The 15790-nt window shown below is 40.0% G+C and overlaps 1 protein-coding gene across 4 annotated transcripts in view; it reads right to left on the bottom strand.

The window, feature by feature from the left end:
• The window catches only part of prkg2 (protein kinase cGMP-dependent 2), an 82705-nt gene that overhangs the window by 50807 nt on the left and 16108 nt on the right, over nt 1-15790 (bottom strand). For all 4 annotated transcript variants that reach the window (XM_060832177.1, XM_060832153.1, XM_060832167.1 and 1 more), the window contains 4 exons: nt 13927-14040; nt 12438-12543; nt 11622-11685; nt 8163-8240 (listed from right to left, as the gene is read on the bottom strand). In XM_060832177.1, the coding sequence (XP_060688160.1) occupies nt 8163-8240; nt 11622-11685; nt 12438-12543; nt 13927-14040 (362 nt within the window). The remainder of the gene's footprint in view (nt 1-8162; nt 8241-11621; nt 11686-12437; nt 12544-13926; nt 14041-15790) is intronic.

Here is a 15790-nt window from a genome sequence, read left to right as displayed (position 1 = left end):
CACTAAAGTGCTGTTTGGCAACAGAGTGATTGAAATGGTTGAGCTTAAGAGAATTGGTAATAATTTCAGGTAAGCAAATTGTATTCTTCTGATCAATATGTAATATTTGGTAGTTATTGTTAATCAGGTTTTGTAACTCCACTGAGTTGGTTGTCCCACATTCTGTTTTAAATTACCCACCCTTTTAATACATTATCTCAATTATCTTTATTGTTTCAACTAATATCAGCAAAGTGTCAATTTTGTCAAATTTTATCGAAGGTTTCTCTCAAAGAGAAACCTAGGATCTCAAATCATCCCAAACTCGACTCAATATGTACCAAGCCCTGCGGCATTCCTCTCATTCAATGCTAACCTGATTCTCCCACTCATCGAGGTGGAAGTATCCACCACTGCTGTGATAACCTGGGATCCCTGGCCTGGGGCACCATTTTTAAATGGTCACCATAACCTGGTCAAGCACTGCTAGTCTGGAGCCAACAGAAAACACAGATCTCTCTGATTTTAAATATTTCCCATTTTCTCATCATTAAAAAAAAATCTGTTTTCTATTTTCCTACCAATGTGGATAACATCAGACTTGTCCAGATTGTGTTCCAATGTGCCATAAGCTATTTGCCATTCACTCAATATGTCTATGTCCTTTGAAGCCTCCTTCATCCTTCTCATTGCTTACCCTCCCACTAACTATATATCATCAGCAAAGCAGTATACAATACTTCTATGCATGTGTCCTAAAAATGTTATAATTCTAGATAACTTAAAGTAACAATGAAGCTGAAACTTCCTGTGACCAAGAAAGGAAGCTATTTAATCCACTATTGGTTTCAGAGTGTTCTATAAGCAATAGCAGCATCAACCTGCCAAATTAAATCCTATGCAGACATGGCAATTGGCAATCTTTACTCAGTACCTTATCTTAATGTGGGGCACAGAGTTCCTTTGTTGTACTGTCAAGGTACCCTTTTTGTACTCAGGGTGCTAATAAATCAAAATAATTGGGTTGTGCGTGGTCTGAGCAGAATAACACCAAGGGTAGTAGCAGCTTTATAAACAGACAAATTCTGTTTAGACAATAAAAGCTTTGGTCTCTTCTTTCAAAAATGTGATTTGTTATATTGGTGATTTATTAAAAATAACAATCTTTAGTATGTGGACGGTACAGTGTGCACACATGTGTAATCAGATTAAATGTGATGTGACTAAAGAAAATGAACCAATTGAAAGGGTACGGTGTGGGAGATGTAATGATTTTAAAACATTAATTTGTTAGCACTTGGAGCTACTGTTGAATTATCTATAGAGAAAACCTAATGTAGAGAACACCATTTGCTAAGCATTGACCAAACCTACCCACAAGTCAAACTGAAATAAATTACTCAACCCACCAACAAATTTCAGACAGCGAGAAATCTAGATTTTAGAAAATGTTTAACTCATGGAAACCACAGAACACATGACATTTTATAGATTCTTACCACGATTAAATGGTTTAATAAATATATGCTGTCAAATAGGTTTTCTTGGACTGGGTATTTGTTCCTACTTGCTTCCATCATCAGTGAGTTGAGCTCAAAATGCTAACTTACTCATGCCTTAAGCAGTTTCTTACGCCAATGCCTGAATAGTTGTTACTGAATGTGTCCCCACTAACCATGGTTATTCATTGGCTGGAGATGGATGGGATTTTTTTGTCCTATACTCAGGCAGAAGTCCTGCCTCAATGAACTGTTTGGACAGCAGCTCATTGGTTCCTGGAGCACTGGGGCAGCAACAGTCAGATCTGGGACCAGATGCAGTATCCGGTTTCTAAACCCTGGAGTCTACGAACTGGCGAGGTGCATAGTAAGGCGAGTGTGATATGCGTCTTGATGTGAAGCCTCGGGGGAGGGAGCACATAGAGGAGAAGGAAGGACAGACCTGGCTGGCTGGGAGCTGGAGATGCTGGGAGTTATAGGACACACCTTATGTGCAAAGGAGATCCCTAGGGCACCCTTTATCCCATTTAACATGCACTCCTTCTTCTCCACACAGCCTCCAAATTCTGCCACTTCTGGGCTCCAATTGCTGCCTGGGTTAATGTGCCATCCAAGGTCTTTTATTTGCCCCATAACATTACAAACTGGTCAATGAGGGTGGTGGGTGAAGGAGGGCAATAAGAAATCCATTTGGTGAAGTCTATGGTCCATCTCCATCTGAAGACCTGGGAGATCGTTAAATTCACTGTGTTAAGTGGGATGGATTCCAAACAGATCTAACAACCTAAGGCTGCTGATTCATGAGACACTAGATCATCATCATCAGCAGAATTGTACTCAAACATAATGTACAAACTCATATTCCCCACTCAACCATTGCCAGTAAACTAGGATATCAATTTAGAATCAATGGGAAATGCAAAAGGGCAGGTCAGGAGCAGCACAAGGCAGATGTAAAAAATGAGGTGCCAACCTAGTGAAGCTACCAAATAGGACTACTTACATGTCAAACATGGCAGCAAGTGCTGGACAGTTTTATAACCAATCATTCAGTGCTAACCTCTGTAGCTCTGTCATTTTCAGTCATAAATGGTGTTGGACAATTTAACAACTCAATGAAGGAGAAGGGTCCACAAACATTCCCAATCTCAATGTTGGGGATTCCAGTACATCAGTGCAAAGAGTAAGGCTGAAACACTTCCAACAACCTTCAGCCATAAGTGTTGACTAGATGAGTAAAAAATGAGGTCTGCAGATGCTGGAGATCACAGCTGAAAATGTGTTGCTGGTCAAAGCACAGCAGGCCAGGCAGCATCTCAGGAATAGGGAATTCGACGTTTCGAGCATAAGCCCTTCATCAGGAATGAGAGAGAGTAGCCAAGCAGGCTAAGATAAAAGGTAGGGAGGAGGGACTTGGGGGAGGGGCGATGGAGGTGGAATAGGTGGAAGGAGGTCAAGGTGAGGGTGATAGGCCGGAGTGGGGTGGGGGCGGAGAGGTCAGGAAGGAGATTGCAGGTTAGGAGGGCGGTGCTGAGTTGAGGGAACCGACTGAGACAAGGTGGGGGGAGGGGAAATGAGGAAACTGGAGAAATCTGAATTCATCCCTTGTGGTTGGAGGGTTCCCAGGCGGAAGATGAGGCGCTCCTCCTCCAGCTGTCGTGTTGTTATGTTCTGCCGGTGGAGGAGTGCAAGGACCTGCATGTCCTTGGTGGAGTGGGAAGGAGAGTTAAAGTGTTGAGCCACGGGGTGGTTGGGTTGGTTGGTCCGGGTGGCCCAGAGGTGTTCTCTGAAGCGTTCCGCAAGTAAGCAGCCTGTCTCCCCAATATAGAAGAGGCCACATCGGGTGCAGCGGATGCAATAGATGATGTGTGTGGAGGTACAGGTGAACTTGTGGCAGATATGGAAGGATCCCTTGGGGCCTTGGAGGGAAGTGAGTGTGGAGGTGTGGGCGCAAGTTTTACATTTCCTGCGGTTGCAGGGGAAAGTGCCGGGGGTGGAGGTTGGGTTGGTGGAGGGTGTGGATCTGACAAGGGAGTCACGAAGGGAGTGGTCCTTGCGGAACGCTGATAGGGGTGGGGAGGGAAATATATCCTTGGTGGTGGGGTCCGTTTGGAGGTGGCGGAAATGACGGCGGATGATACGTTGTATGCGGAGGTTGGTGGGGTGGTAGGTGAGAACCAGTGGGGTTCTGTCTTGGTGGCGGTTGGAGGAGCGGGGCTCAAGGGCGGAGGAGCGGGAAGTGGAGGAGATGCGGTGGAGGGCATCGTCGATCACGTCTGGGGGGAATCTGCTTTCCTTGAAGAAGGAGGCCATCTGGGCTGTGCGGTGTTGGAACTGGTCCTCCTGGGAGCAGATGCGGCGGAGACGAAGGAATTGGGAATATGGGATGGAGTTTTTGCAGGGGGCAGGGTGGGAGGAGGTGTAGTCCAGGTAGCTGTGGGAGTCAGTCGGTTTATAGTAGATGTCTGTGTTGAGTCGGTCGCCCGAGATAGAGATGGAAAGGTCTAGGAAGGGGAGGGAGGAGTCTGAGACAGTCCAGGTGAATTTAAGGTCAGGATGGAAGACTAGATGAGCCATCTTAGCCTCCTCCAGAGGTCCCCAGGTCACAGTTATCAGTTTTTGGCCAATTTGATTCAGCCAATGTGAAATCAAAAGATGGCTGAAGACACTGGATAGATCATGCACTTTGACGATATTCCAGCACTAGTACTGAAGCTGCGTGTTCCAGAATATGCCACATCTCTAAAAAAACTGTTCCAGAACAACTTCAACACTACAATATGAAACATTGCCCAGGTACATCCTGTTTATAAAAGCATAATAAAACAAAACCAGCCAACTACAGCCCCATCAGTCTATTTTCAATCATCTGCAAAGTGACAGAAGTTGTCCTGAATAGTGCTGTCATTGCAACCCTTGCTTAATTAATAACTGACAGGTTGAGTTCAAACTGGGTTTTGTCCAGTCACTTAACTCCTCACCTCATTGCTGCCTTTGGACAAAGAAGCTGAATTGCAGAGAGGTGGGGAAACTGATTGCCTTGAAATCGAGGCTTTGTTGGAAATAATGGGGCATCAGGGAACCCTAGCAAAGCTGGAATCAATGGAAATCAGGAGAAGAACTCTCCATTAGTTGGAGTCATAGCTAGCACAAAAGAAATGCTTGTGGTTGTTGGAGGTCTCTTATTTCAACTCCAGGGCATCATTACAAGAGCTCCTCAGGATAGTGTCTTTGGCCCAAATACCTCCAGCTACTTCATCAATTACTTCCCTTCATCATAAGGTGGGGAGTTTGCTGATTATTGCACAATTTTTATCACAATTGCAATTTCTCAGATACTATAGTAGTCCGTGCCCAAATACAATAAGACCTGGATGATATCCAGGTTTGGACTAAAACGTGGCAAATAACATTCACATCCAAGTGCAAGACAATGACTCTCTCTAACAAGACAGAATCTAACCACATCCCCTTAATATGTAAAGGTATTGCCATAATTGAATCCACCATTATCAACATCCTGGAGTTGCAAGAAACAGAACTGAACTAGTGATATAAATACAGGGGTACACAGAGTAGGTGAGAGATATGAATCTTGCAATAAGTCACTCACTTCCTGACTCCCCAAAACATATCCACACCTACAAGGTACAAGTCAATACAGTGATGAAGTATTCTCCAACAAAACTCAAGAAGCTTGAAACCATCCAGGACCATACTGTCCACTCGACTGGCAACACCTCTACAAATATTCAGTTCTTCCACCAATGATGTTCAGTAGCAGCAGTGTCTACCACTTGCGAGATGCACTGCAAATATTCACTAAGGCACTTTAGAAAGCACCTTTCAAACCCACAACCATTTTTACCTAGAAAGACCAAGGCATGGGAACATCACTGGCAAGATGTCTTCCAAGCCACTCATATCCTAATGTGGAAATATACCCCTGTTCCTTCAATGCTATTGGGTCAAAATCCTGAGTTTCCCTCCTTAACAGAATTTTAGGTGTATCTACGCCTAATGGCAGTTCAAGAAGGCAGCTCACTACCACCTTCTCAAAGTCAATAAGGAATGGATAATAAATGCTGGCCTGAATCGAAGAGTGTGGTGCTGGAAAAGCACAACTGGTCAGGCAGCATCTGAGGAACAGGAGAATTGATGTTTTGAGCATAGGCTCTTCATCAGGAATGGGGGATGGCTCAAGGGGGCTGAGAGATAAATGGAAAGGGGGTACGGCTAGGGGGAAGGTAGCTGAGGATGCGATAGGTAGACGAAGCTGGGGGTGAAGGTGATAGGTCAGAGATGAAGGAAGGAAGGTGGACAGGTAGTACAGTTCAAGAGGGCTGTGCCAAGTTGTAAGATTGGATCTGGCATTAGATCAAGGGAGGGAATTGAGGAAACAGGTGAAATCCACATTGATCCCATGTGGTTGGAGGGTCCCTAAGCAGAAAATGAGGCGTTCTTCCTCCAGGCGCCGGGTGGTAAGGGTTTGGCTGTGGAGAAGGCCCAGGACCTGCATGTCCCTGGTAGAGTGGGAGGGGGAGTTAAGGTGTTCAGTCATCGGACGGTGGGGTTGTTTAGTGCGTGTGTCCTGGAAATGTTCTCTGAAGCATTCCGCAAGAGAGCGTCCTGTCTCCCCAACAGACACAGTAGATGATGTGTTTGGGAGTACAGGTAAATCTCTGTCGGATGTACAAGGATCCTTTGGGGCCATGGAGGAAGTAAGGGGGGAGGTGTGGGCGCAGGTTTTGCATTTCTTGCAGTGGCAAGGGAAGGTGCCGTATGTGGATGGCGGGTTGGTGGGGTGCGTAGACCTAACAAGGGATTCGTGGAGGGAATGGTCTTGACGGAATGCAGATGGGCTGGGAGGGAAATATATTCCTGGTGGTGGGGTCTGTATGTAGGTGGTAGAAATAGCGGAGGATAATGCAATGTATCCGGAGGTTGGCGGGTGGAAGGTGAGGACCAGGGGGGTTCTGTCCTTGTTGCGGTTGGAGGGGTGGGGGCTGAGGGCGGAGGTGCGGGAAGTGGATGAGATGTGCTGGAAAGAATCATTGACCACGTGGGAGGGGAAATTTCAGTCTTTGAAGAAGGAGGCCATCTGGTATGTAAATAGATGCTAGCCCTCTCAGTGACACCCATATCCCAGGGGTGAATGACAAAAAACAGAGGTGTAGCATAATTCTCTAAATAGAGCATTAGATTTCTCTTATATTTTGAAATTTTATTTTAGAAGTTATTTTATTTACCACTGTAACAATGCATAGTATCTCAAATTTCAGATTATAACTTTTTAAAACGTGTTTTCTGATAGGGAAAGCACTGCAGAATCTAACTTGAGTTTTAACATTATTTCCTATGGAAATTAACTTTTCACTGAAAGACATTTGATGGAATGTCTTCAGGAATATAGCCACAACGTTAAGTGAGGATTTCTAATTCATGGTTACAGTGCATGTCTGTACCTATGGAGGCACCCACTCAGTTGAGGTGGTACAAAATCAGAGCAGGATCATATTATACCAAACATCTTCAGGTTCTTTAAAATATGAAAGGCATTAACATATAAATGCAAGTTGTCGTTTTGAGGCCAAGTTGTAAGGGCTAGAAAAATGTTTCAAATTGATTATGACTTTAAACCAACCCATTAAAAATAAATATTTTGACATAATTTGATGACAGTGGCTTTTTCAATCAAAGTAAAATTCAGCAGTGGAAAATAAAATGCTTAAATAACTGTTTTAACTGAAAGAAAAGATGTGCTACAAATGCGCAGGATACTAGTCAGTATCAGAAAAATAAAGCTGAATTAATACTTCAGGGAGGTGCCTTTATCAGAAAACTTGTTTCAGAGAATGTACAACTCAGTAGAAGAATATTGAATATTTTGTACCCTTTACGTCCGAGACTGACAACTTAATAAATTGTGATTTACAATCTTGCACATTAAACTGATCCATCTATCTATGAAATATTTAATATCTTTTTCCTTCCTGTCTTTAAGAAAATCATCTGAAACTCATTGATTTTTGAAACTCCGACCAACATACACACAGGAGAGCAATAATCTGAGAATTTCAGACTACTAGACGTATTGTCTGACTAGTACTCTGGATTGAGGACAATGCATTTGTAAATGTAGTTTTTGCCTCCAGCAATGTTAATGCTATTCCTTTTAGATTTTAAAAAAAAAGGTGTGGACAGCATTTGCTTTTAAGGATCCAACAGATGTTTACCCCAGCTGACCATTATATATAATTATTACATTCATGCACACTTAAGTATCTGGGCTAGTGTTCATGTATTCAGTGTCAGCAGAAGAGCATGTTTCAGATAGAATGTCATGCTTCAAGTGATTCGAATTAAGATGGAGTATGCAGTCTTTGTACCCTTACATAACATGCTATGACACATAGATGATTATATCACAAGCATATCTCTTAAAGGTATACTGTGTCTCTTAAAAGTAGCCATGATGTAAAGATGCTGGTGTTGAACTGGAGTGGCTAAAGTCAAAAGTTACATGACACCAAGTTATAGTTCAACTGGTTTATTTAAAACCATAAGCTTTCAGAGTGCTGCTCTTTCGTCAGGTGAAGCTTTAAAAAATACTGACATACATAATACAACAGGAATAAGACTTAGATTCTGACTGAATGTATCTACTAAGATTGTAAATCTTACCTTTCCATTCGCCAAGATGAAGAAGGTACTCCCCTCTTCACCTTCCCGGATAATATAATCTCCTTTATCATAGTATTCCTGTGAGAAAATAAAATCTTTTGTTACTTATTCCATATCTGCCATACTTTCAATGTTCAAGATGGTTTGTATTACCTGGATCTGAAAAGATTAAGATCTGGGGATGTTTGAATAGCACCGCCCATAATGATGATAATAAATAATACATGCCAAAGAAACTTGGATAATGCTGCATCTTAGCTTTAGTAGAGTGAGGTATGATCTATAAAGCTGTGCATTGTTCCTTAATATGTTTTTAAAAATTGTTACTGTTTTAGCCGAATGGAAGCCCAGTAATACATTCAAAAGTAGACTAACTGCCATGCAACATGAATGTGAAACCGCATTGTTTGACCTGCTGGTAAACATTGTACCACCAAGTTAGCATCGTAATTTATTTATTTCTTTGATATTTTTAAAAATTTTATTTATTTATTTGATTTATCACAGAAGCGAGGACATGCGTGCAACCCTTCAGTAAGCCACTTAATACTACAACTTGTTGCTGGTGATATGGAGTCTTGGCATTCTCTCCCATGGTTTTCTGCTCACTGTACAAATGCTGGATACCAACTGTCCAGTAGGAGCATGAACACTTGAGTTCTGTAATTCCTAATCCTGGCACAGCATAACTGGGCCTCAGTTGCTTACTGGGGACAAATCTGCAAAAGCTCACAAAATCTAGAATATATAAGTACCTTTCTGAATCTCTTTAAGATTAATCTTAAGAGAATCTTCCACCAGTTTCATCAAGTTTCATTTGCCATTCTTCCCTTAAAGTTATTTTACCCGCAAGATTAAGTTTACCTTTCTCATCCATCCTATTGTCCAGGTTTGAAATAAAATCAAGTCCTTTCTCTTGCCTAAATTGCCTGTTACAATTTCCAATCACTTCCCTTCCCCAGGCTGTTACAACTTGCCATTAGATTTCTTACATCCAGAGCTCATTTCCTTGCAGCGCTGAATTTTCTTGCTGAGAACCAGCCATTTGTACGATATTTCCAAATATAGAGCAGGATTTGCCAGGGAAATAATATTGAGTTTATTATTCATACCACTATTACTGCATACATTGTCCAGCAATTTGTGAAGAAACATCCTCAATGTGAATTGTTATGAAATTCTGGATGATTTGTACCATTCTACTGTTTGTTCCACAACAACAGGAGCTCCTTGATCTCTACAAGTTTCAAGGAATGCTACATCTGCATAGTAAACTTAAATTAACTTTGTGACAATTATAGTGCAAAGACACTTAATGATGAGATTTATGTATATTATGGCAATGCAACTTAAACTGTCTGGCCAAAACATTTGTTGATGTGGGGAGGATGGTGGGGGATTTTGTGCAACAGAAAATTGATTAGCTCAAGGACCCAGTTTGGATGCAACGGCTTTGCCAGAAATGCCAATTAGCTGTTCTAAATTTTGATTTAAGTCCCCACAATTGGACAAAATATGTACCGACAACACAGATGAGATAACAGATTTTCATGTGTTGAGCTGAATGAAAATACGACAGTACACCAACATTTTGCCAAATTTTCTCCTGCCTCCATTACTGGTAAGCATTCCTCCAAACACCTGCTCCATAGGAAACTCAAAAATATCTGGGAAAGTGTTCATATTTTCACCTTAGAGTTGGATGTAACCTGTCTTCCCATCTTCTGGCCCAAGAAATTTTCAATGAAATTGGCAGACCAGAACAGGGACAGAAAATATGGCAGCCAGGAACTGTGAGAATGGTGAAACCACAATAAAACTGGCATCAACGGGCATCTTCAGCTTTACATGCCATTCTTCCAGAGGTTTCTCTGATTACTACACTATATATATATAAGGACAATCGTGCAGAAATAATAAACAGATAAAGATATTCTCATCATCTTAATACTGAACTACAATTTTAGCTGGAATAAAATACTATGAACAGTTTTAGATAACATATATACTGGCTATGCAAATGTGTGGGGAACAGGCATCAGACAAAGACTTGGGATGGAACTTTATCCGGAAGCAATGGCTTCAGTGGAAGTCCTCCTCCACATGATCAGAAAGGTCTATATGTCATGATTGTCAAACTGTTAACTGGATCAAAATGAGACTTTCCAGTTAATGGGAGTCAATTAGTTTAGTCTGCTGGATAGCTGGTTTGTGATGCCAACAACTAGGGATCAATTCTCACACCACCTGTGAAGGATCCCATTCTCAACGTTCCCCCAACCTCAGGCCTGGAGATCCTCAGGTTAAACCACGACAACAGTCTCTTTCTAATAAGGGAATAACCTGATGTATGGTAAGACTATGGTGCCTTTATGTTTATTTTGAAGACCAAAATGCATTTGCTTAAAATGACCTGTTACTATTTGCATTTTCAGATAGACATCATTCACAAAAAACTCACATAACTAATCTTTTTACCACAAAAGCCTACATTTTTTTTATCTCTTAGAGGAAGATTCACTCATACAAAAATGAAATTCAACACTCAGTACTTATTTGTTATCATGTACTTTCCAGTTGTAATTTGGTCTGTATTGAAGGCTCTCATCATTCCATTAAAGCACTTTCAGTTGAGGAAAAGAAAATACATTCCTAATAAGGTCTTGTCTCGCCCTGCTAGAGGAAGGGTATTATTAAATTGGAGAGGGTGCAGAAAAGATTTACCAGGATGTTATCAGAACTGAAAGATTTGAGTTATAAGGAGAGACTGGGACTGTTTTCACTGGAGTGTAGGAGGTTGAGGGGTGACCTTATAGAAGTTTATAAAATCATGAATAAATAAGGTGAATAGCAAAAGTCTTTTCACACAGAGGGTGGTTCGTATGTGGAATGTTTTGCCAGAGGAAGTGGTAGATGCAGGTACAGTTACAACATTTAAAAGACATTTGGACAGATACATGAATAAGAAAGGTTTAGAAAATATGAGCCAAATGCAGACAAATGGGACTGGTTTAGATTGGGAAACTTGATTAGCATGGATGAGTTGGATCAAAGGATCTGTTTCTGTGCTGTATGACTCCATGACTCTTTAACCAGAAAACTGGATTAGTTTGTGACACCAAAGTCCCTAAAATATCTGGCAGTCCTCTATGCAAAGATAACTAATAATTAAAAGAAATGTGAAACTTATATTTAATTGAGTTTTCATCACAAGAGTTTTACTAAAATGCACTTAAAGGCTGAATAATATATATGGAAAATATAATAAATCATAATTTCCTTTCAGCAAAATTTTTGATTTTATATCTACATTCCTAAACTCTGATATGATGAATTTACTGCAACCTCCAGATCCAGTACTTCTAGATTATCCAATGCTATTTTGAAATAAATGTGAGAAAGAGAAGGGTAAGCATCTGCAAGATATTTCCATTACTTCCCTCCCAATGAATAACTTACAACTTCTAAGCAGTCTACTATCTTCGCCAGTTTATCTTCTGGTAGATTCTTCAGCAGAGAAACACTATAGAAATGTATGAAATGTGAATCATTAAAAAAACATTCTGGTTTGCAATGAACTGGTCAGACAATTATTACTGAATACACTCTGATATCAGCTATCAAGCCAATGTTCGATCTTTTGAGTCCTCGGAATCATTGTTCAGGATCAATTTACTTTCATTGAGCAGTGCAATATAATTGTTAACAATTTCTGAAATGTAAAACAGGGGCAGTGACAATACAACATGGAATTTCAGGATGAGAGGGGAAGCAGTAGGAAATGTGCTTTTCGTTCCTGTAGGGAACTTGTTCAGATTTTTTTCTTTTGCAAGGGAGAGTAAAGAAAGTACTTTCATAGATCACAGATTGGGTGGACAACCTGTTGCAGTAAGAACATTAAATTGAAAGAGTTGAAATTATTCAGATGAAATGAACAGGTAAGTACTGTTTAGAAATTATTCATGCACAGGTTATTCCTCTCTCAATTGATGCAAAGTTACGCCGTAAATGTTGACATGGGCTTTTCCTGATTACACTTCCAACTTAAACGACAGATCATGAAAATCTCAGTGCTTTGCTCAATATTTGCTTTTCAATTAAGACTTAAAAGCAAATTATCTGATCATCATTACACTGCTATTTGTGGGATCTTGCTGTATGGAGTTCCAACATTTTGTTCATGGCTGCAACTCCATAGCATGCACTGATTGTAAAGTATTTTAGGACTTAATCCTACAACCCATGCATGCACGCAATGCTAATACTGACATTTACCTTCTGAGAAAGTTTCTGTACTGATCATGTCTGGCCTGCGCAGTTCCTCTCATAATATTCCGGAAAACGTCTTGGTCCAGTACCCATGTTTTGACTCTGCTTAAAGCTTTAGGAGGGTAATAATAATTCAAATAATAACAATGGTAATGATAGACAATATTCAATTTACTGTTTCCCTCAAAGACAACAACTTGAATGAGCCTGTAACTATAGATTTATCTGATCTCTGACAGCATTTTTTTCCCACTGGAGCATGTGGGCCACCACTTCTGAAATGACGACTTGGGGGCTGCTCAGTCCATTTTAATGACCAGGCCTCATTAATATTGGCGATGAAGTAAGCAAGTAGAAATGACTTGCATAAGTAGCTCACCCAGTGTTAGCTGATGAATGATGGGCAACCTGGAGGCCATTGTGCTGGCACTTGAAGCAGATTAAATGAATGTGGAAAGACAGGTTGAATGGAGGGGTTCCAGTGTGACAGCAGTAGCCACTCTTTCGTTGAGAGGGATATATTCCTGTTTGTCCGGCGTCATAAATAATTTTTATTTGTAGAAGCCTCTTGCTTTTATTGAGCAGAGTGTAAGTTCATAGAATCCACTGAGAACACAAGGATTTAATGCAGTTCATGTATCTCATCCAGCAAATGTCTGAAAGAAGTGCTAACTAAAACTATCTTAAGAAAATCTGAACATAAAGCCAAATTTTCAGCTGAATCTAAGAGAAGTCAGGTTGGTAAAGTAACAGTAAAAATTTAAATGGAATGATTAATACTATTATTATGTTAGTACACCACATTTTCATGCAAAACATATGGCCCTTTGCAGGGAAGTCATTAAAAAAATGTAACAATTCTTTAAAAACAGTAACTATGTGATTGAACTGTACACTAATCAGCACTAAAGAAAGTTAACAAAATTTTACAGTAAGAATTTTGCATATACTTTTGTTCAAACAGAATCACTGTTATTGAATATTAACATTTAACCTCAATACACACTTACATTTAATTAATTCATTAATAAGAACAGACAATTTTATGAGTATAATATAATTTTGGCGTCAAACAATGGTCATGAATTGGTTTTGCTTTGTTGTTAAAGTTTGTGACATTGGTCAATAGTTATTCATTATTGTACATCTAAAATTTTTCTGAATTGCCTTGAGATTGTTGTAAGGGGAAGGACTAAAGGGACATACTATGCCATTTTCAATATGGTTTGGGAATTAACCTCCTAAGTAAAATGCCTTCATTTGAAGCTTGCAGCTAATGGAAATAAAAAGGTTGCATTTATTAATCCCTCCATAATAATAATCTAACAGAAATACATGGAACAAGGGGGGCTGCTTCCAGAATGAATATCGGACACAAGTTAAACATGTTAATTGGAGGGTTCACATTTTAAACAAATGATTGAACAAGCAAATAAAAAAAACTCAATGACTAAACAATTATTTTATTACACTTTAAGTAATGGAAGAACTGTACCTTTCACAGATGCTGTCCTTGTGCAATTATATAAAATCGCAAGCTCACCAAATGTCGTCCATATACTGATAGATGTTAAAATTTTGTTATTTTGAAGGACTTCCAATTTGCCTTCTGTCAAATAAGATAAATGTAAAAATATTATCAACAAAAACAGAGAGAATTAGTTTTGATGCAAGTAATGATATTCCAGTGTAGCAGGTTTACCCAATATATATCCTAAAAAATATTTTAGAATTTGAAATGATCTTAATAAGTTTATACAATATAAATATTCGGCTTTATTGCTCATCTCAGGATATCTCAAAGTGCTTTACAGTAGATGCCCATTTCAAACACCAGCTAACCTGCCATTCTGGCTGTGACCTCAGACAGAGGAGTCACTCCTATTAGACACCCTGCTCCTAATTGGATGCACCTATTAGCACTAATGGGTGTAAATTCCTGCTTAGGGAGGCTGAACTAGAAACTAACTAGATAGGCCATGCCAAGGACAGTAAAATTTTAATATTCAGTAATTTTATTATCCAGTAATATGTTTGATTTACCACCTCCAACTCCTGCCCATCTCTCAATTTGACAGAATCTCCCTTACTGTCCCCAGCAAGGTCTCCCTATTTAGTATCCAGTTCAGCTTCCTTGGCAGGAATTTGCACCCAGTGGTGCTATTGCAAGCATTTTGATTGACTGGCAGGTCCGTAGAGGTGGAGTATCTTCCCACTTGGAAACAGAAGTCACAACCTCAAGAATTAACCACTTGGCAAACCATAAAACCCAGTCACAACTTTCAAGTCCAGCAAACATGACCTCATCCACAATTTTTCAGTTGATGGGCAGACCCATTGCCTCCATGAGGAACACAGCACCAAATATTGAAACCACAATCTTCTGACTCAGAGACCATTTTGACCAACTGAGCAGCTATTGGCACTGCTCCTCAATAGGAAAATCGAATAAGTGGGAATTACATGGAAAATAAATTAGGCAGAAATTTAACATATAGCTAACCAGACTGTGTAAAATTAAAATTATCTCCATCAAGGTCCTGTAAAATATGTAACCAACTAACACTCTTTATCTAAATGCAGAAGCCATGGCTCAGCCAGTAACACTGTTACCTTTGAGTTGAAGTTCTGGACACACTTCAGAACTTTGATCAAAAAATTCAGGTTGAAACTCAATGCCGTGCTGAGGCGCATTGCTCATAGGATCTGTCTTTCAGATGAGTTATTAAACTCAAATTCTACCTGAGATCCCAGGTGAATAGAAATGATTTCAGGACATTATTACAAGGAAGGACAGCAAAGTTGGCCTGACTAACAATGACCCTGCAACCAACATTGAAGCAGTTAATCTCATTGGTGTTCCCATTCTATTTCTGAAAGCTTGCTCCTTACAACTGCCTTTCAGGTTTGCAATGCTACAACAGTGATTACATGGCAATGAAAAATACTTCATTGGTGGTAAAGCATTTTGGGATATCCTGGGTTATAAACTTTCTTTTTGTAAACTCAAGTATTTTATTCAGTTCTTTAGTTCAGAGTTTTAGTTTTTTATTCTGATACTCTTGACTTTATGTCATATGGGATTTTAAAAACTCTAGCCTTTGGAAAGAGATACCGTGAAATAGTTGATCATGTGCAGTAAGGAGACCAGTTTATAATTTCATTGCAGACAATCAGATGGACTTCTCTGGAATATATATTTCAGGAGGTTTTCCTTCCTCCTGCATTACAGAAATAAAGGGCAGTAGAAAACCAAAAACAATATGAAATAAATTACCCCTGCTATAACTATGGATGTCTGAAATTTGCCCAGGCCTACAGGTGGGGAGACAGAACGCCTGCCTCAGACAAGACTAAAG

The sequence above is a fragment of the Hemiscyllium ocellatum genome, chromosome 1 (assembly GCF_020745735.1).
Source record: "Hemiscyllium ocellatum isolate sHemOce1 chromosome 1, sHemOce1.pat.X.cur, whole genome shotgun sequence".
In the NCBI taxonomy this organism is placed as follows: domain Eukaryota; kingdom Metazoa; phylum Chordata; class Chondrichthyes; order Orectolobiformes; family Hemiscylliidae; genus Hemiscyllium; species Hemiscyllium ocellatum.
The sequence above is the reverse complement of the archived record's forward strand: the minus strand, read 5'-3'. Positions and strand labels throughout refer to the sequence as shown.